Source organism: Mytilus edulis, chromosome 12 (genome assembly GCF_963676685.1).
Source record: "Mytilus edulis chromosome 12, xbMytEdul2.2, whole genome shotgun sequence".
Taxonomy (NCBI): Eukaryota; Metazoa; Mollusca; class Bivalvia; order Mytilida; family Mytilidae; genus Mytilus; species Mytilus edulis.
In genome coordinates, this window is record NC_092355.1 from 63,960,365 (window position 1) to 63,980,433 (window position 20,069).

At 30.8% G+C, this 20,069-nt stretch overlaps 2 protein-coding genes across 3 annotated transcripts; one reads left to right on the plus strand and one right to left on the minus strand.

Annotated features, from left to right (window-relative positions):
- Positions 1 to 18: 18 nt before the first annotated feature.
- On the plus strand, positions 19 to 2,187 carry LOC139497761 (putative nuclease HARBI1). Its single transcript, XM_071285998.1, has 4 exons — positions 19 to 124; positions 738 to 1,024; positions 1,488 to 1,672; positions 2,127 to 2,187. The coding sequence occupies exons 1-4, from the start codon at positions 19 to 21 to the stop codon at positions 2,185 to 2,187; spliced, it is 639 nt and encodes a 212-aa protein (XP_071142099.1).
- Positions 2,188 to 13,065: 10,878 nt separating this feature from the next.
- LOC139497937 (vitelline membrane outer layer protein 1 homolog) lies at positions 13,066 to 19,532 on the minus strand. 2 transcript variants are annotated; one of them, XM_071286188.1, is made up of 4 exons: positions 19,114 to 19,532; positions 16,412 to 16,512; positions 15,467 to 15,571; positions 13,066 to 13,753 (listed from the first exon to the last, which is right to left on the minus strand). In XM_071286188.1, the coding sequence occupies exons 1-4, from the start codon at positions 19,439 to 19,441 to the stop codon at positions 13,511 to 13,513; spliced, it is 777 nt and encodes a 258-aa protein (XP_071142289.1). In that variant the 5' UTR covers positions 19,442 to 19,532; the 3' UTR covers positions 13,066 to 13,510. The 2 variants fall into 2 exon arrangements, with proteins under 2 accessions (XP_071142289.1, XP_071142288.1); XM_071286187.1 differs by having other exon boundaries at positions 15,383 to 15,571.
- Between the last annotated feature and the right edge of the window lie 537 nt (positions 19,533 to 20,069).

Here is a 20,069-nt window from a genome sequence, read left to right on the forward strand (position 1 = left end):
TGCATTGACTGCACACATATGAGAATACAGGCACCAACAGATGATGAACCATCCTATGTAAACAGAAAGGGGTACCACAGCATAAATGTGCAAGCTGTCTGTGATTTTGAAGGCATTTTAATCTGTATTTTGCTATTCCCGTCGTTGTTGATCTTTAAAAATGGTTCTCTTCCTTTAAAATTTCCTTGACACTATCAATAGAGACAACTGGGTCCTTCTGTTTCGACCGAAATTTCGGAGGTTCTATTAATTTTAGTCCGGTCTTTATAACAGTTGAAAAAGATTAAAGGTTTCCATTTTATTCATCTGTCAACACAGAAAGGTAAAAACATAAACTACTCTACAATATGTGTGACGTTTGTCACTGTGCAACATTGTATTTTTGCTTTATACGACAAAGAACTTCAAATCACGGTACAAAGCGGCATAACTCTAGTTAAATAAATATGACTTTTCTATGATACCGTGTGATTTGCATTTATTTCTTTTACTCTTTGTGATTTCAAATTCTCCTTTTTAAACATATAGTAATAGCTATCTATGTGTGTTTATATCCGAATTTTCTTGTTTTAAAAAATGTCAGTAATGAAGTTTGTTGAGGAATAACTGTGTAGTACTTTGTATGACTTTCTTTTATTAGCAGGTGCGTTAATGTACGTACTTGCATAATTAAAGAATCTGCTATTTTTTTAAATTGTCTTTTTTTTTTTTTTTAAACACTGAATTTATATTTACAGGCAGATTTACGAATATATTTGCAAACTGGCCAGGCTCCACTCACGACTCCCACATCTTCAACACATCAACTTTGTCTAATTACCTCCAGACAAATCACAGGGGATTGATAGATGGTGTTATTCTTGGGGACAGTGGATACGCTTGTCGCCCTTACCTGCTTACTCCATATGCCAATCCAACAGAGAGACACCAGCAAAGGTTCAACAGATGCCATGCCAGTACTAGATCCGTTATAGAGAGGACTTTTGGTATTTTGAAAAGACGGTTTCATGTTCTCCATTCTGAGGTATATTTATATTAAATACAGATTTGACATTGCAATTCATACATAAATAAATAACAAAATCCATGAAATGGTCACACCAAAATGGCTGAGAGATGTTTGTTAAACGTCTGTGAGATTGCAACCCGAATATATAAATTTGGAGAAAAAACCCGCCTTGATCAACAAAAGGCTGCCCTTAAGGATCTTTTTCAAGTGTTGTAAATTTGTCTTCAATTTAGAATTTTGAATATGCATTTGGTATCACCGCCATCAATTTTCTAGAAGAGTTATCTAAGTGCAAAAAATTATCTATAATTTCAAAACATTGAATGAAGGTATTTTAAATGACTATTGCATATTATCTATATATCAAGACATATAAAATATGATATATATTTATGCATGCATGACACTTTTTCATTTACTATGAATTGCTCTACATAACTTGAAACTTAAATGAGCATATACTTTTTTCATATTTAAGGTAAGAATGAAACCAGAAAAAGTCTGTAGAATTTTTGGTGCCTGTGCAGTGTTGCATAACATTGGCTTGTCCAGAAATGAAGCGTTAGTAAATGACGACGGTGCTGGTGTTAGACTTGATCAGCCCGTGCAAGTTTCTTTCTGGGAATACAGGATGGAAGAAACACGAGAGAAAACGTTGCCAGAGTATTTTTTAACCACTAAAATACATATTGTTAACACTTTAATATGCTTTCTTACTTTTTCATAGACACATGATCATAACTAATTGAAGACCAGTTTTAATACACTATGGTCTTAATGGAAACACTGTTTTATTTTGTTGATGTTCAAAATAAGGAGACATGGGGTGCCTGCCAGTAAAACAACTATTCACCAAAGTACAAAATACTTTGATTTAAGCAACTTCTGGTTACCATATACATGTATATGGCCATACACAACGACGGTTTATTATCTCCGTGATTCGATATTGAAATGATTTAATAAGATTAAAACTTTATTCGATAAGTGTATAATTTTTATAGTAAAAGATTCAATTATTGCTCATGAAGTAAAACAATTCACACTAGTGACACAGGAAGACTTTCGATGCTTTTCATGAATCAGATCAATTACAGTTTCTATTATTTTTTGTCAGAACTATTTGGTTCCCATTTTACACTTCACATCATTTACAAACGTATTCGATATTAACATGATAGACATTGACATAATCCACATCCACAACCATTACAAACTACTCTAAGAAAAGAAATTGGCAACCGTTTTCCCTACCAAGTTCAACATGATATAAAAACAGGTGCATGATTCTGTTCTGTGTTGTTCAATAATTTCTGGAAGTTTTATTGATAACTGTTACATGTAGATCATTGAGGTTAATAGTTAAGACCTCCTTTAATTCAATCAAATATATAATTATGTGAAATATATAATCATTTTTTCTTTTAAAAATAAAATTATATCAATATAACATGAGAACATAACAAATTAAGTTAATATTAGTTAGTAGAACCAAGTTCCTCAAGACACTGAGATAACGACATTGGCTTGATTCTTTTTAGCAGTTCGATCTGTAAGTCAAGCTTTTTCATTTCCTTTTTCTGCTTTTCAATCTCACCTAAAATACACAACCTGTTCAACAAAACAGAAATGTTATTGATATGAATTTATCAACAATTGTACATGACTAATTTGTAAAAAAATATTACAAGCTCCTGTACAGCTGAATGAATACAATGCATTTCAAGAAAATTGATCAGTATAGAAAAATGATATAAATAGATGTAGGATATAGCAACCCAATGAAAATAAATTTCGAAACTTCATTAAGAGAAAAGGGTCAAATACTTCAACAATATGTAAAGGAAGGTCGTATTTTGCAATAAAGGTAATCATTGGTAATGGACTTTTTGAATGTTTGCTTGGACGCCATTAAAGAGAACATTACTTTGTCTGTGTCGGTTAAAAAGAGTTACAAAAAGGATACTCAGCATTCATGTGTCAACAACAACATCTGACTAATTTGAAAGTTCTCACATGTCATAAATGATCTGCTGACCAAATCTGAATTTGTTCGGTTTATTAGGAGGAGCGGACAAACAGGGTGAATGTAAGTTTTCAATCCCAGTGTAACACTCTGTGGGAGTGCACTAAATTGTATATGTATAGACAGTATATAAATCGGAAAATTGTCCTGAATATGCATGAAACATTTGTTCCTGGATGTTAAGGAAAACATAATTTAACAATCAATTTTTAATATTACTACCAGTACATATATTAAAAAAAGAGCTGTACATGTATTGCCAACAAAGTATGGGGGACACATTATACTACCGGACAGAGTTAACTGTTATAAATTCACCTGAAGCTCATGAACATCTCCTGCTGTTGCTTTTCTCTTCTTTGTGGCTGTAGCAGCTGTAGGGACAGCATTGGAATCATTGTTGAGCACAGGTCTAGTTGGGTTTACCATAATTGGTACTCCCCGGTTACCAATAAACCCTGAAAGAACTGATGGTGACTGAGGTGAAGGAGGTGTTGGAGGTTGCAGTGAGGAGGCAGGTTGACATTCAAGAGCTGACTCAAATAAATCATGGGACCCTGTAAAAGCCATTTCAGAATCTTCTGACAATCTAGCCTCAGTTGCACCAGCTAAAACAAAGACAAAATAGCTCTTAAATGCAATGTCGTAAGCCAATTAATACGCAAAAGTTTTAGTTTCAAAAATTCGATTGGGTTTAAACATTTTTAAATTTAGATCACAGATACGTTATTGAGTAGATCCCCATTTTTTTTAGGTGTCGGAAATGTTCTTTCATATTTTCATTTTTTTAAACTTCTTTTTTTTTATTTATTATATATATTTGATATTTTATCAATTGGTTTGAACAATAGTTATAAGAAGGGACAACACATTTAAAGTGGAATGTAGTTGAGATATTATCACGCCATGTCACAGGTTGTATATACATGCTGCAATTTTTTTCGTTAAAACTTTTTATAACCCTCATAATACATAGAGGTAAACATTCATGTTGATTCCCTTAAAGACATCTTGTAAGAAAGTGTTAATTAGGACAAAGTTAGTATGGTGTTCTTTTTGAAAGTTTAAAATTCTAGCAAGACAGGATATACACTCCTTAGCTGATCTACGGGCAACACCGCAGTGGCGGATCCAGGGGGTGGTCCCACAGCGCACCGGACCACCCGCATGACAAACCTCAATTTTTTTTTAACGTGTCTATTTTTTCAATAACTAGCTAATTAACAAATTAACACTTAAGATTAATCCTTTCATCGCACTAATTGGTTATGGATTACCTGGATACCTGGAGGTGTCACAATGATAGAATACGGAACAATGCGTTTCACCTGTATACATGTAATTAAATTGTCAGAACAGCTCGTTAATATGAAGAAGTTGACTTCTTATTTTAAAAGATAAATACAAATTACTTTTGTATTTTTAAGTGAAATTTCCATATATGATTGCATTGTCCAACTAACGGAGTCTCGGTTTTCAATTTCATTTATGTACACTTTGAAAAAACAATCATTATGAATGAATTAAATTAAATTTGTGCATCTATCTCTTAGACCCCCCTTTTTTCCCCTTTTCTCCTTCCTTTTCCTTCCTAAAAACTTTAAATGTCATGGGCGTAGCTACGTTTACGTCAAAACACCCGGGCGTACACTTGAATTTTGAAAATAAAACAAATAATCGACATAGAATAAGAAAAACTGGTCTCAAAAGTACATCAGCCTTGTGCTTCTTTTTTCAATGGATTGTAATTTTGAATAAAAAGGGACTAAATTTAATCAAATAGATCATTTAACATATTTGTTCGAATCTTTTGTAAAAGTCTGAATCTACTATGAATTCTACGTACTTTTCTTACATTTAAAGCAATTCACTATCTGCTCAGGTTCGATATGTTGTTTGTATTCGAGCCTGTAATTTATGTCCAAAAAGCGAGACAAAGCGGTGTCAATATTTTAATTAGGTTCCGAATGTGGATATAGTCTTTTGAATGACTCTCCGTGAAATTTTACGAAAGTTGGACAGAAACTGTTTATGATCAAAAGAGTATTCAGAGCAATATAATAATGCAATTATCTTTAATTTTCCTGCATTTTAAGGACAAAATGTATTTTTGACAGAAATGACAGCATAATTCTTTTCCACTTCATCTTGGAGTACATTGATTTCCGCTTCCGAGAAATTCGGCTTTCTTTCCTTTGTTTTTTTTTTTACACTAGACTGGGTACATGCATTATCAGAAGGTAAGTCGGCCATATTTGTTTATGGAGGAAGTTCAGAAAATCTGAATTATGGGTAACTAAAATAGCCTCTAAACCATAGTTTTAACGACAGGTTAAGATATGTTAACGGTCACGTTAGCTAACGCTACCGTTAAATCAACTTGAACAACAGCTTTTTTTCCTTCCGTTAAGTTATAACGCCACGTTAAACTTTTTTAACGAAACGTTAAGGCTAACGCTACCGTTAAGTTAACGACAAGTTGAACAACCAGCCCCAGGTGAGACGTAAATAACATAATGAACTGAATTGAATTGTCTTTCACTTCAGTGAAAAACTACTTTCTTGTTTTTTGTAAACAATTTGCATTCTTTATCGCATTACGTCCTTTGAAAATATTTCCGTTGGAAAACACTTATTGTAAGAAAGTGCTTAAAATATCAAAAAAGGACAATACGTCCAAATGAGTAAAGGTGAACAAAATACATATAGTTCTCGTACCTGAGGGAGATATGACGATTTGTTCTCCCAAGAATATTTATATTTCACGAGAGCTCTGCCCGAGGGAAATATGATTTTTCGAGAGTGAAAGAATCTTCATATCTCCCGAGGCCAAGTAAAATGAATGTTTTATTCCACTGCCTAAGCTTTGTGCGTAACGTCGTATGATTTAGTCCTGACATGTTAGAGGGGAATATGATCATCAGAAGTGAATCTGAAATTTTGGTCGACGTCACGTGTGAAGGTATCATCCAGTCAAATGTTGATTTCACTATCAAAATCAACATACCGTAGCATAATATAAAATAACTCTCAAATCCTGAAGAAAGAAAATAACGCTGAGTTTGAATAGAAGATGTAAATCACAGGTGTATTTTTAAGGTCAGGGATACCAGCAAATATTAGTTTAATAATTGTATACAAGTGTTGAAATGGATCTGTTTTGAAGATTGTTTTAGTCGATTTTTAAGTTGATATAAAAATATCCCTCTTTTTTTTAAATTTTGAACAAAAAACATATCAAACAAAAAACATATTGTAGGATGATTTTTAAATTTCTGAAAAAAACCCAAGATTCAGACATCTTATCATGTTAAGGAATTCACTAAAGCATAAGTATAAAACAATGATTACTCCTGTTCTTTATTTTTTACAATTTTATGGTTTTTTAATTGAACTATAAAAATCTTATTTCTTTTTTTTTTTTACTATTTTTTGGGCTTATACTATTACTTTAAAAATGCTGTTCCTAATGAAATGAAATGAAGAATTAAATCAATCACATCCTTAACCTTAACAGAATCATTCCAAAATCTACTTTAAGTATATGTAGTATAAGTAATACATGTATATTCGCGTTTTTTTTCTTAAAATGTCCTGTAACAAGTCTTGAAAATGGCCATTGTAGTATTATAGTTCGTTTCTGTGTGCGTAACATTTTAATGTTGTGTTTCTGTTGTGTCGTAGATCTCTTATATTTGAAGCGTTTCCCTTAGTTTTAGTTTGTAACCCGATTTTTTTTTCTCAATCGATTTATGAATTTCGACCAGCGGTATACTACTGTTGACTTTATTCTTGACCATTTCAGTGATGATTCTGATATTTAAGCTATCACAGAGAACTTTTATAATAATGCTGTAACATATTTAAACCTATACAATATCTAACAACTGAAAACAACTCGTTTTAAATGTTCACGCGTTTGATCCGCTTTTCTGAATTAACCTACATATGGAGCGCTCAAAGCCGAATATTTGAAAGTTAAGGATGCATAAAACCGATTCAGTTGAAGAGCTTTATATCTGAAAAAAACCTACAAAATCCCTGAATATTCATATGACTACCTGGTAAATAAAATTGTCATCCTTTATTACACAGTAACCGCAATTTATCGAGCTCCATAATATCATGAAGTTGAGTAAAAGTCTATGGAAAATTAAAGTTATCTCTCTTTAAGTTAATGCTGCATTTGCGATTGGAGATAACTATGTTTTAAAATGATTAAAACCCCCCCCCCCCCAAAAAAAAACCAGGAAAACAAATGAATTGTATTTACTTTGTGTCGTTCTCCTTAAATACATTTTCTTCAAAGATTAAACATTGATTTAAATAGTCTAAATAGTTTCAGGTAGTTACTTGATGGCAAAATTTGACACAAGATCTGTGAAATGAGAAAAAAAGATATTTCAGGATTGCAATTAAGAAAAATATCAACAAAACACCATATAACTCATCAATTGATAACTATCTATCACCGTAAGGCCTTCAACAATGAATAAGATCCATCCATAAGTGCATCGTCAACTGTAAAAGGCCCCGAAAGAACAAATTTAAAACAATTCATCGAGAACACTGGCGGTCTTATGTACATTTGTACAAAATAAGGAACGAACAGCAACGAACGACAACCACTAAATTACTGCTTCCCGACTTGGAACAGATACGTGGCAGGGTAAAATAAGATCAAAGGCGTAATATCCTCCTCCATCCTGGAACAGTGATGTAACAGTACAAAATATGAACTAACTATAGAAATTAGTTGAAAAAGGCTTTATGTAGCCGACCATACGAAATGGATTTTTGTCATTGTTGACGGCCTAATGGTTCATTATAATTGCTTAAATTCACATCATTTTAACTTTGGTGGATAATTGTCTCATGGTCATTCATACCACATCTCTTTTTTTTTTAAATCTACTAATCAGATGAATGAAAATATAAATGATCCTAAGCAATATTCAATAACATAAGTACTATACTAACTGTTTAAATAAATGTACCAATTATCAAGCGAGGTGTTTTGTCTATCGAAAAAAAAGTCATTAGGATCTAACTAAATTGACATTGTTTAATTGCAAGACATATCTTATTATAAACATTTTTAAATATATTATACAATTATTTGATAAATTGTCATTTAGTTGTAATGAAATCGATACATGGAAATTCAACATATAGAACAAATTGACGTATGCGGGCTTCTGACGTGTTAGCTGAAAACACATTATAATCTGCAGAGATATGTTAAGTACTTAAACAAGTACACAAATTTAGAAGCAGAGGCTCAATCGGTACGTTGATCCCTTGAATTGCACTTTTCACTTTAATATATATAATCATTTGTGATAAAAGTTCAAAAATAAATCAGTAATTTTGAAACCAAACAACCTAAAAGTATACACAGGCGTTATTGATAAATGGTTTTCAGCTTTTTATAAAAATAATACATTTTTAATTGTGTTTTCTTTATCTTTTATCGTTAATAGACTTCTGGAGTAAAACAAAGTAATCATGTCGTATTAACTTTCCTTGTAATTCGATAATTCATTGAACAAAGAAAACAAAAAAATTATTAGAATAACTTGAGTAAAAAATTAATGCTATAATTTTTTTAAACTTGGGCAGAAATATATATTTTCTCAAACCGACATTTTTTTACACATGATTATAGATTTGTTTATATGAAATTAGGTATTATTTGAAACTTAATTGCTTCGAACTACTCCTAACTCTATGTATCCTTTATAATAATAATCTCATTGAAGATGGGGTTATATGTTATTTAACTAGACTTTAATTACAAATAAACATAACAGAAGTCATTCTCCTAAGTAAGAAGTAACAAATATTTTAGATTTGCGTTATTCGTTATGAAATTCCAACTGTCAGACATTCAATAAATTCTTATAAACTTGAAATAAATTTAATTGTAAATTTACTTTAATGTGAATTAATTTTCAGATCTTAGGAAATCAGTAATTTCTGACAAACTTTAAGTAGAATTTGCCTTAAATTTCAAGTTTATTTTTCTTAACCTAATTAGAAAGGAATTTATTGAAATTAATAGATAAACTGATCAATTGATAAACGTATGTATTAATGCAGTGATATGATATATGAAAAAAGTTTCTGAAATAATCAATTCTATGTTAGATATTTGTTCCTACATTATAGGTTGTACTTTGTAAATATAGCTGTTTCACACGCCACGCCTCTTTTTGTGGGATGCATACTATTCATATATTTGTTTATTTGCTAACGTACTATTTCACAGATATGATCTCTATTATTTGTCTTTTCTTTTTTAGCCATGGCGTTGCCAGTTTGTTTTTCGATTTATGAGTTTGACTGTCCCTCTGGTATCTTTCGTCCCTCTTGTATCTCATAATATATACATCGAATGTGCGCTTGTTACTCTATCTCGTTTTATGCTTTTATGGGTACTGTTTTCTTTTGTATTTGTTGCCAATACATTTTCAGTTTGTTTTCAAATTATGAGTTCAAATACCACGTTGGTATCATATTTCTTCATGTCGCTAACGTTATGTATTTTCAATTATTGTTAGTGTACGAAATGTCTAAACATTTCGATGACCACTTGTCAACATATCTATTCATTTCAACACAATATCATTAGTTTGTTTTTAAACAGAAAAAAAACCCAAACATTTTGCACTATAAAAGTGTTTCTGATATTTCTACTCTTATTCAAATACTTCTGATATTTTTATAGACACAAACGGGAATGTTTAAATTATGTCGATGGGAAGAAAAAAAGGCACGATATAAAAAGCCATGTAATGGCCCATATATGTCAATAATAAACACACCTACAATCGTTATATTAAGATATGAACACATCCTAGTCTTGAAAAGTGGGTATTTTATATATATAACATATCAAAGAAAGGCCGAAGATACCAAAGGGTCATTTATTCTTGTAAGTAAATAATACACTGACAATGATACAGTTAAAAAAGAAAAGACCAACAGACAAACAATAGTTTCTCATACACCAGATAGAAAACGGAAGACTGTACAACACGGACCATCAAAAGAAATTGGGGTTGATTGCAGGTGCTCTGGAATCTTGAAAATATTGTCTCCACGAGCGTCATCCTTTGTGTTGTTTATTTTAGTTTTAACAAAAACTTGATCAGATGGTTAGGGAGTCTAAATTAAAATTGATCGAATTTTTTGATAACTTTGTCAAAATGAAGTTTTTATCATGCTTTTTTCAAAGATATATTTAAAAGTATGGGTCATCGGACTTTTTTTCGCGCTACAGGTTGTGCAAAATTACAGCTGCAAATATGATAAAACCTGCAATTTTCTATATTAATATAAAGTTTTTTACATAATTTACAAACAACTCTCAAAATTTTCACATTCATCAAATATCTAGACCAAAGTTATCTGCTTCTTCAAAATCCAAGATGGAGGAAGACACATGAGCCACCTTAATAAGTTTAATTCGGTAGGTCACATTTGAGGGAATAATGAATGAGAGTGTGGTTAAATATAGCTCTTGAAACATATCCACTAACCTCTGTGAAACGGACATTTCATTGCAGTCAATAGGCTCGTGATGGCGTGCGTAAAAAGTACGAAAGAATGATTTTGAGAGCACCACTTGGTATCACAGACCAAACATTTTTATCAAAAAATCAAGAAAAACAAGAAAACATAAGTGTACCATTAAGACACAACTAAAGAAAAAAAAGTCACTGTTTCGGACGCAAGAAAACATAGATACACTAATTTTATTCAAATGATTTTATTTGCAAATAACATTTCTATAAATCAAGCAGTAACATAAAATATAAAACAAAGTTATTTAAGATAATGTCATTGTTCCTGAACATAGTCTTTTGCAATTCTTAAATCACCATCTTCCGACTAAGGTTTACATTTAAGGATTTTAACTTTTTTACCTTGAAAGGTGTAGCATATAGGCATTAATTAACTAATCATTGATGTTTTGAAATAACAGATATCTTGAAGTGAAGGTCAGTTGACAATATGGAAAAAAAGAAGTTGGTAATCATGTTTTTACAAATAAAAAAACCTTTGGTTTGTGTGTGTTTTTTCTGTTCATAGAAACTATGAAAAGGACAATGCAGCTCTTTAACATGTGTTTTGAACAAAGAATATGTACGCTTTTCAAAGATATGCCAAAATCTAACATGTCTACCGTTACGGTAATTCACAAATATCACCTGAATAAAAAAGTTTTTTTCATATGTTAGTCCAAATCTCAGTTTTTTCATCACCGTCATAAGGAACGCTCAAAATATAAATCTGATTTTAATTTGACATTGCAATTATAGAGTACGTTAAGATGAAGTTGTGGTCAATAGAAAATTATCGAACTTCGACGTAAACTCAATGTTGTAAGTCCTATATCAAAACACAAGATCAAAAGTTTAAAAACATCAACAGAATAGATAATAACTGTATAATAATATGTCAAAATTTCAAAAATGTGGTCACAACATTGTGTTATAAGCTTAATCACTATAAAAACCCAATAAATATGTTACAAAGTAACATAAATAGACATTTAAAATGGTTCGTGTTGTTTATTCTTTAGTTTTCTATGTTGTGTAGTGTGTGCTGTTGTTTGTTTGTCTTTTTCATTTTTAGCCATGGCGTTGTCAGTTTGTTTTAGATTTATGAGTTTGACTGTCCTTTTGGTATCTTTCGTCCCTCTTTTAAAAGAATTCTAATAAAAATGAAAAACAAAAATACAAAAATTTAACATGATAGTGCAATAACACAATAACGGGATGTATAAGCACAGATTCACGTCATATATAAATAAGAAACAAAACAAAACAAAAAAGAATATACCCTAAGCAAACATTAAAAGGCTGTGCAGACTCACAAAACGATTTCTTAAAAAAAAAACATATTACACTGCATGATGGAGTAGAATAAGAAATTCGGGTGCCAAAATGACGTCGGAATTATAATAACTTGTACAATTTGTTTAGTTCAAAAGATTACGCTAATTCCTATGGTTTTGAAGAAAAAAATCCATGGCAAATTTAAGAAGGAAACAAACTGTCTTCTTCTAATCTCAGTATAGTGCATAACAAGATTTAACATTTTGAGGATAAAGAAATAGGTAGATTGACATATTTTGACTTTATAGACTGACTACCTTTTTTTTAGATTGAATTTAACCATACTTTTATAATTAACCTGACATATGTTTTTTTGTTAAGGTAATCAACAATTTTTTCCTGTCGTAACCGTGTGTTTAAGTATTTATGCTTCTTTTTTTTCTCGAAAAAATGAATTGTTTCATGAAATAAAAAGTCTGTTTGTTAACCGTCTCTTTTTTCTTTAGAATTTGTTTAAAAAAAAATATGTATTCTATATGTGGAAAATATTGTGAAAATATAAAAGGTGGCAATTGTAACCATTCAAATCTTAATTTCATTGGAATATAATTATATTGTGTCCAGTTTGAAGGTTTTAAAAGTTACTGTACACATGCATAAACTTACTAACTTAATCTATGTACATACACTAAGAAATTAATCCAATCAAACTGCATAAGATTTAATAGCAATGACCGGTCCACATCATATTAAGTAAGAGGGGTAAATTCGATAGGGAGAAAATGATAGATATTTTAAATAAAAATAATGCAATAACTGATAAAATATGTCAACCATAAATTTTGCTTTAACTTCAGAAACTTGCTAATCTGTAATGGTATAGTTTTCGGATCTTTCATTTGCGTTTTTGAATTAATAAAAAGCTAGGGCATCAAAAGTCTAAATAGATCTTCAATTTATAAAGATAATTAACCCTTTTAAAACAGTTTCTGTCTCACAAATAACAAGTAATACAAAGTAAACATATTTCTTAGAACACTGCAAAAAACTAAATTCTGATTTGCTTCTTTTTATTGTCATAAGGTGCGTTTAATTGAACCATGGTATAGCAAACATCGAATATTCTCAATTGTTTTTATCACACACTATAACATTCAAAACAACAAAAACAAAATATATTTTCCTTCATAAAATACATATGGGCTGCGTCGATTAGGAAACGACATGATGGAAATGAGTATCAAGATATCTATTAACCTATCACAAATGTATAACGGGTTGAAAGCATCTCAATAAAAAGTATGTAACTGTTTGAAATAATTGTGAACTATAAAACATACAACACTAATGTGGAGGGCAACAATTCATCTTTTATTTCGTCTTTTAGATGGTAAAAAATCTTTCAAAGTATTATACATGTCGATGGACACGTGTACTTGTAAAAAATCGATTTCTTTCCTACGCAGCTCACATGAAATTTATTAAATGTAACATGTGTAAACATTCGTTTTCTGTTTTAATTTAAATAATTTTAAATGTAATTATTTCACATTCGGCACAACCAGAGTAATATTATCCCCAAAACAACAAAAGAGTTCAATTGATGTACATTTTGCTTTGGTAGCCTCCTTATTCACAACAGAAAAAAATAACATCATTAAGTGCGGTATCATCTCCATATCCTTGGTGAGCTTCAACTTTGGTCTGTAGACCACATATGGCACTGTGCATTGGACAGGCGTCACTCCATTCACCATATGAGCCATATGGTCCATACCCAGGAGGATAGTTAAGGTCAACGGCATCAAATTCATCTTTGAAATATCTGCATCTGAATCTGACGTAATTAGCGCCAGTGCTATCTTCATTAACCTTTCAAAAAAAAGATATGTCATATCTTCAGATTTCATACCAGTTAGCAAATATCTATTAAACTCGGAGAATCTGCAAATTGTTTACCAACTAACTGTAAACCAACTAATGTTCGCTCCTTTCAAGTTTTGAAAATAAAGGCGATATCAATCGTCTGATCTTTTCTTGTTAAGCTACATTAAGTACATTTTGATATCGCAAACATAAATGGCCGCGAAATTGAACTCAAAGGACTAAGCGCAAAATAAGGTATTCGTAAAACTCAGTTCGTTTACAGAAGTTGGCAATAAAACAGACAGAAAGAATAGTAACTGAACAACATAATAATCAAAAGATAGAAATAACACGTGTACATGTACACATGTCAATAAGCCAACTAAGTTAAATATCGTCAGGTCATTTACGTTTAAATGAAACTTCATATGAAAAAAATAGGTAAATGTATTGCAAACTCTTATACAAAATGAATTATAAACATTATGTTACAGATGTAAAAGCAATATTGTTATTCTAACGACAATTTCACAAATTAGTTTCATTTATTCATCGTTCAATCTTGCAAACAATAAAAGCAAGAAATTGTAATTGATAATTTGCAGCATCTGGCGTAAATGCAAAATTTAATCATGGTATCTATGATGAATTATTATTTACAGCTTTCTGAACAAAGAAACATCAATAATTTAGACCCCGTTCTCCATTTCAATATTGAAAATCAATAATGGCTACACAAGAACACGTATTTCTATTTCAAATATGATGCATATTATAATTTTTTATAAAGGTTTTTCGTAAGGTATTTATAAAAAAAACCAAACAATTTCCATGAAATCGTTTTTGTTTTCAAATCGTAAACTAAAACGCATATGATAATGCTATATCCAGTAAAGTGAAAATATATGCAATTTTATTTAAAGAATTAAATTTTGTTTAAAATAATAATACAACGGACCGCTTATAAACAAGATAGAAACCTGATGTTTAGTGGTTGCTGTTCATAAATGTTTCTCGCTTCTTGTTTTTGTTTCTTCCTGTTTGAATAGTTTTACATTAGTCATTATACGGCTTTTATAGCTTGCTGTTCGGTTTGAGCAAAAGCTCCGTGGTGAAGGATTTCCTTTGAACTTTTACAACTTGTGACTTGAATTGTTAGTCTCATTTTACACTCATTTAACATCTTCTTATATCTATTTATAAAATGAGATATGAAAGGAAAACTATCATGCAATCAATCTTCTACAACACCCTTCAAATAATCAAATTAAGAAGCATTTAATTATCAGCTTAATCTGAAAAAAGACAAATGGCGGGAGAAAAGTACCAACATCAGCACCGTGACAATAAACTCATCATATATACCAGGATTGGAATTATGTATTTGATCCAGACAGGCGTTTTGTCTAAAAACAACTCATCAGTGACACTCGAACCCAAAGAAGTTAGAAAGGCCAAATAAAGTACGAAGATGAAGAGAATTTATGACAATGATTTGTATCCTTCCTTTTCAAACACTTGCAGAAAGTTGTGTTCTATATATTTTCCGTCATCAGACTAGGTTACATTTTTTCAGGACGTCTAAATAAGAAATTTAGTAGAAATTAGTAATAGTTAAATATATAAGCAGCTTACACTGTATGGATGTACTTGTAGGGAAAAAGCAACAAGAAATGCGTTTGCTGGACAAAGTGTTTCCCCTGTCCAATCTCCCCATACCTGCTGACCAGAACTTGCCATATCACCACAACGATCACTTGCTCTACTTCCACAGACTATTGCAATAGCATTCAGTTCTGTATTGTCTCCATGTGGAGGTTCAATCTGTAAAAAGAATGCACACATAAAACGAAAGATTACTATTCCAACGTGAGCAACGTCGGAATCGTTATAAATAAAATTTATAAACGACGAAAAGGTTAATACAATTATTATATAATTAGAGTTAATGTTTAAGTGTGACAACTTCCAGAACATTTGTTTCGGTCAATAAGACTGTTAAAAGACACAGATACAAAATAATTCCTTAGTTTAGGAAAAAAACACGGTAAGTATTGATTTAACAAGCTATATGTCACTTAACAAATTCACGAAATAGAAAAGGGTACCTTGAAAGGGATGTACCAAATGTTTTCTTAGTAGATTGAAAATTCCTCAATGTACCATGAGCTGCTAAATGCATATGCTGTGAATTCATTTATTGTAGTTGGTATCATTTTTCGTGGATTGCTGAAATCTTGCATATTCGTGGGTATTTAATTTTGTGGTTTTACCAACCTCTGTTTACAAAGCTTTAAGCCTATTGAAATTATGATATTTGTTGAACATTTGAATTCGTGGTTCATCTGTAACAACGAAACCCACGAAAATTGGTATCCAACAAATAATAATGAATCCAAAGTTACCATCAACTTTTGCATGCAAACTGTTTTATTCGTAACATTGTCTCATACAATACTTAACCTAAGATGATTTGATGTTAATTTGGCTTTCATTTATCGCTTATTTACTAGTAGTTTAAGAAATTTTGTTTCCTTTAGTTTTGACCAAATTAACTGAATTTAGTCTTCAGGTGTAGTTCTCAAATCAGTATAGTAGTTTTATAATCTTATTCAAAAGTTTTGATAGATCAAGATTAAACGTATTTCATAAAAATATACATACTTTCATCCTGAAACCAATTGCATAATGACCTCGCGTGCAAAATTCTGCAGATGCCCAAATACCTAAACTTCCGCCATTCGTTACAGATAATGTCTTATTCACTGAAACAGAAAACATCTTTATAACATGGACCAGCTTAAGATTGAACATTATGTTGTATGTCTTAAAACGAGACAAAGTTATTTATGATTTATTTTGACATATGATCAAAAGTGCAAATTTATTTAAAACAAAATTTACGTGTCAATCAGCATAATGAATGTATGGACTTTTTCAAACAAATCATAGGAAAATTATATATGCATTATATTTCAGATAGAATAAATTATTTCGGTGACTTCCGTGCATTCAGGCAAAATGTAAACGATACAATGTAGACCGAAAGATATATGGCATCAAACTGTTTTCTTCAATAATGTACTGCTGGTAAAACTATTTCATATTTATGATTTATGTTCAACGTTTGAAATATTTCTTAAGTATATTAAGTACTTTTCAAATTTAATTTCTTTCAGTTGATTATTTATATCAATTTATTGAAATTTAGAATAAGAGGTGAAGGACATGGCGTTGAAACAATGAACCACACAATAATAAACTAAAAAAGGAATAAGGCATATTTTCATTCAGTGTCGTTATTTTCATGAACGTAAATTATACTTTATCCGTTGAATTGTTTTATATGTTGACATCTGGTGCCCAGTATACATATTTAAAGGTTACTACGCTGTTCTAAGCTGTGCTTATTTATGAAAGCAAGCATTTGACCAGTAGCTTATTATCATTGCTTTTGTTCTTTGGTGAATACTGGTTTTCATTTCATTGACAATCATCTCCTTATTTATATTTAGAATCACTGTTTGTTGTTTTGATTTTGCCATTTGATTGGGGACTCTCCATTTTGATTTTCTCGGAGCTCAGTATTTTTTGAGATTTTATTTTTCACCTTTCATTACCGTTGAGAGATGCATTAAAGATATTGATATATCACTACAACAAATGTGTAACGTTATTTCTTAACTCCATTTTTAATAATTTTAATAGTGAACGCTTGAGGCATGCCGAGCAATTTAAATAAATAAAAAAAAATCCATATTGCTGAGAGTGTATAGATATATAAATATTAGATTTATAGTGATGGAATCTGTTTCTAATTTGATTTTTATTCTTCTCTTTTAGAGAATTACAGAAGTATAAATGTGACGTTGCCAGGCATGATCACATTTTTTCAAGATGTCACAATATGAAATTTAATAGAAACCAAGACGTCATAATTAAACTTCGATTTATCATTTTTTCACTAGTGAGAAGAAAAACTGTTCACATTTGATTCGGAAATGTACCAACAGTGGAAAAATTTGGGAAACAAATATTGCCAACACTTTGAGTGCGCATGACATGTTTTTTTTCAGTTCTTGAGCTACAGATCAATAATTTGGTAAACACAGTCAATACAAATCTATAATTGTTAATAGTGAACACAGAAGAGAATAAAATAAAAACAATTTGCGTAATAATAGTGTACTATTTTTCATAACGATTTGAAATTTTTATATGAGTTAAACATTAATATTATCGTATAGCAATATAATATTTCCCACAGAACGTAACCAAAAGTTAGCGTGCAATAAATTCTAATATTGCACTAGTGCAATAAATTTTCAAAATTCATGACGTCATCAACGTTTAAATCTTAGTTTAAACCAATTTTTACTGTCAAATATTATATTGCTATACAATAAAAGGGTTATTGCATGAATATTGGGGAATATTGTCCCTCGTAGAACATATATTGCACTCGCAAGCTCGTGCAATATAGATTCTACTCGGGACAATATTCCCCAATATTCATGCAATAACCCTATATTATTATTAATATTATTAATAGATTATCGTTGGTTATCTCAACGAGATTGATTTTCTTGCTTGAGCCGGTCACGAAAAACAATCGAGTTGAGATGACCAATGATAATCTGTTTATCGCTATTTTACCTATGACGACGTTGTCAATTTCATGTCAATTTCGTTAGCAACGCCACGTGGCGCCTTAGTTTCTAGCGATAATTTTCATCTCAAGCGAGTAAAATGATATGAAAAATTATCACAAAAAAGATCAAAGGAAAAATGCACAAAATAGCGATAAAAAAGTATCGTCATGAATGGTGACAATGGAAACAATTGCTGATCCTCTTGCAGAGGTTATACTAAAAAAAGACATTTATAAATGTACAAATTGATAAACACACATTTAGCAATTTCATACGTCCGAAGCTCTTATATTGATTTACCCTTATCAAAAACGCCTAAAGTCAAATTTTCTATGGCCGAGGTTGTATGAGAACCGAAAGAGATAAAGATCTTAATGACAATAAAATACATGAAAATTAGTTATATCCATCTAAGGTCAACTTTGACTGAGGGTGTAACACCATAGTTTGTTTATGATTTCAAAACTTATAAACAAACAACTTTTAACAGTTTGTTTTAATTCATTATAAAGCATATATTCATTCAGCAGACGTATAGATTCAGTGCCGTAAAACTTAAAAACATGACGTTAAATAATTGAAAGCGTCCGAAATTATTTTCAAAAATTGTTCAGGAACGTTCAAAGGAAAAAAAAACTCCGGAGATTCTATACTTATATGTGCACCAAAAATTCACTATTCTTAGAAGGATTAAAAAGAACAGGTTTTACTCACCGACATGGGTACGATCTCTTTGTATGAGGTTTGTACCAGATATATAGTCAAAATCCGAATGACAGCATCCGGACTGATCTAGTTTACACTCTCGAGAAGAGGTTATATACGTTATTTCACAACATCTCTCTCCAAATTTCAAACATAGTGCCGCACATTGAGTTTGAGACATTTTCCCCAGAGATGTGAGAGCCACTGACCGAATTTTCTTATTCTTCTCTACTAAGAACAATTCCTGTCTCGTTTGGAAATTCCCAGCAAACATTTCTGCATTTTGAAAATTTTGAAAAACAAAGCTATATATCAAAGCAATAACATATACTTGCATTTCTAAAACAACGAAAAACTGTATATAAACTTAAAATCGTTAAAAGTAAATACTAAACAGCATTTATATTTGAATCCATTTGATAACTGTTATTAATTTTTCTGACTTTTTTTGTGAAATGCATTTGCTTTTAAACACGACAGTTCAATAAGTTATATAAAACATTTTTTCTTTATTAGTCTGGGGAGTAATAACTACCTACGTAACATCGATCAATGGATTACAAAAGTACGACTCATTGTATTCCATACTTCAAAACAGGGGAAACTTCATCCTCGCTTCGCTACATTGACTTTAATAATTTAGCGTAGCAACATCAGCATTGTTTAGGAGTTTGATTGTAGTTAAACATTTTATATTTTTATCAATTTGATGTAATTAATTACTCTGCTTGTTTTTGTCAAATTAATTTACTTTTAAATGCGATTGCTGACATTATTAAAGATATATGAAACATGGTTTATCTATATGTCTCCGAAGTAATAATTGCTACCTCACTTCAACATCAATGGATAACAAAGGTACGACTTATTATATTCCACGCTACAAATACAAAACAGTGGATAACTGTAATTGATATTTCTAATGCATTTTTTTTCAAATTAATTATTTGCTTTTAAACACTCCA

Excerpts from the sequence above, each read along its gene's own strand:
- LOC139497937 (XM_071286187.1), bottom strand. The coding sequence starts at position 19,441 with ATGCAAGTATATGTTATTGCTTTGATATATAGCTTTGTTTTTCAAAAT. Across the intron at positions 15,572-16,411 it reads CAATTGGTTTCAGGATGAAA|ATTGAACCTCCACATGGAGA; the intron begins GTATGTATATTT and ends TTCTTTTTACAG. Across the intron at positions 13,754-15,382 it reads TACAAGTACATCCATACAGT|GTTAATGAAGATAGCACTGG; the intron begins GTAAGCTGCTTA and ends TTTTTTTGAAAG.
- LOC139497761 (XM_071285998.1), top strand. The coding sequence starts at position 19 with ATGAGAATACAGGCACCAACAGATGATGAACCATCCTATGTAAACAGA. Across the intron at positions 1,025-1,487 it reads TTCATGTTCTCCATTCTGAG|GTAAGAATGAAACCAGAAAA; the intron begins GTATATTTATAT and ends TTCATATTTAAG. Across the intron at positions 1,673-2,126 it reads CGAGAGAAAACGTTGCCAGA|AACTATTTGGTTCCCATTTT; the intron begins GTATTTTTTAAC and ends ATTTTTTGTCAG.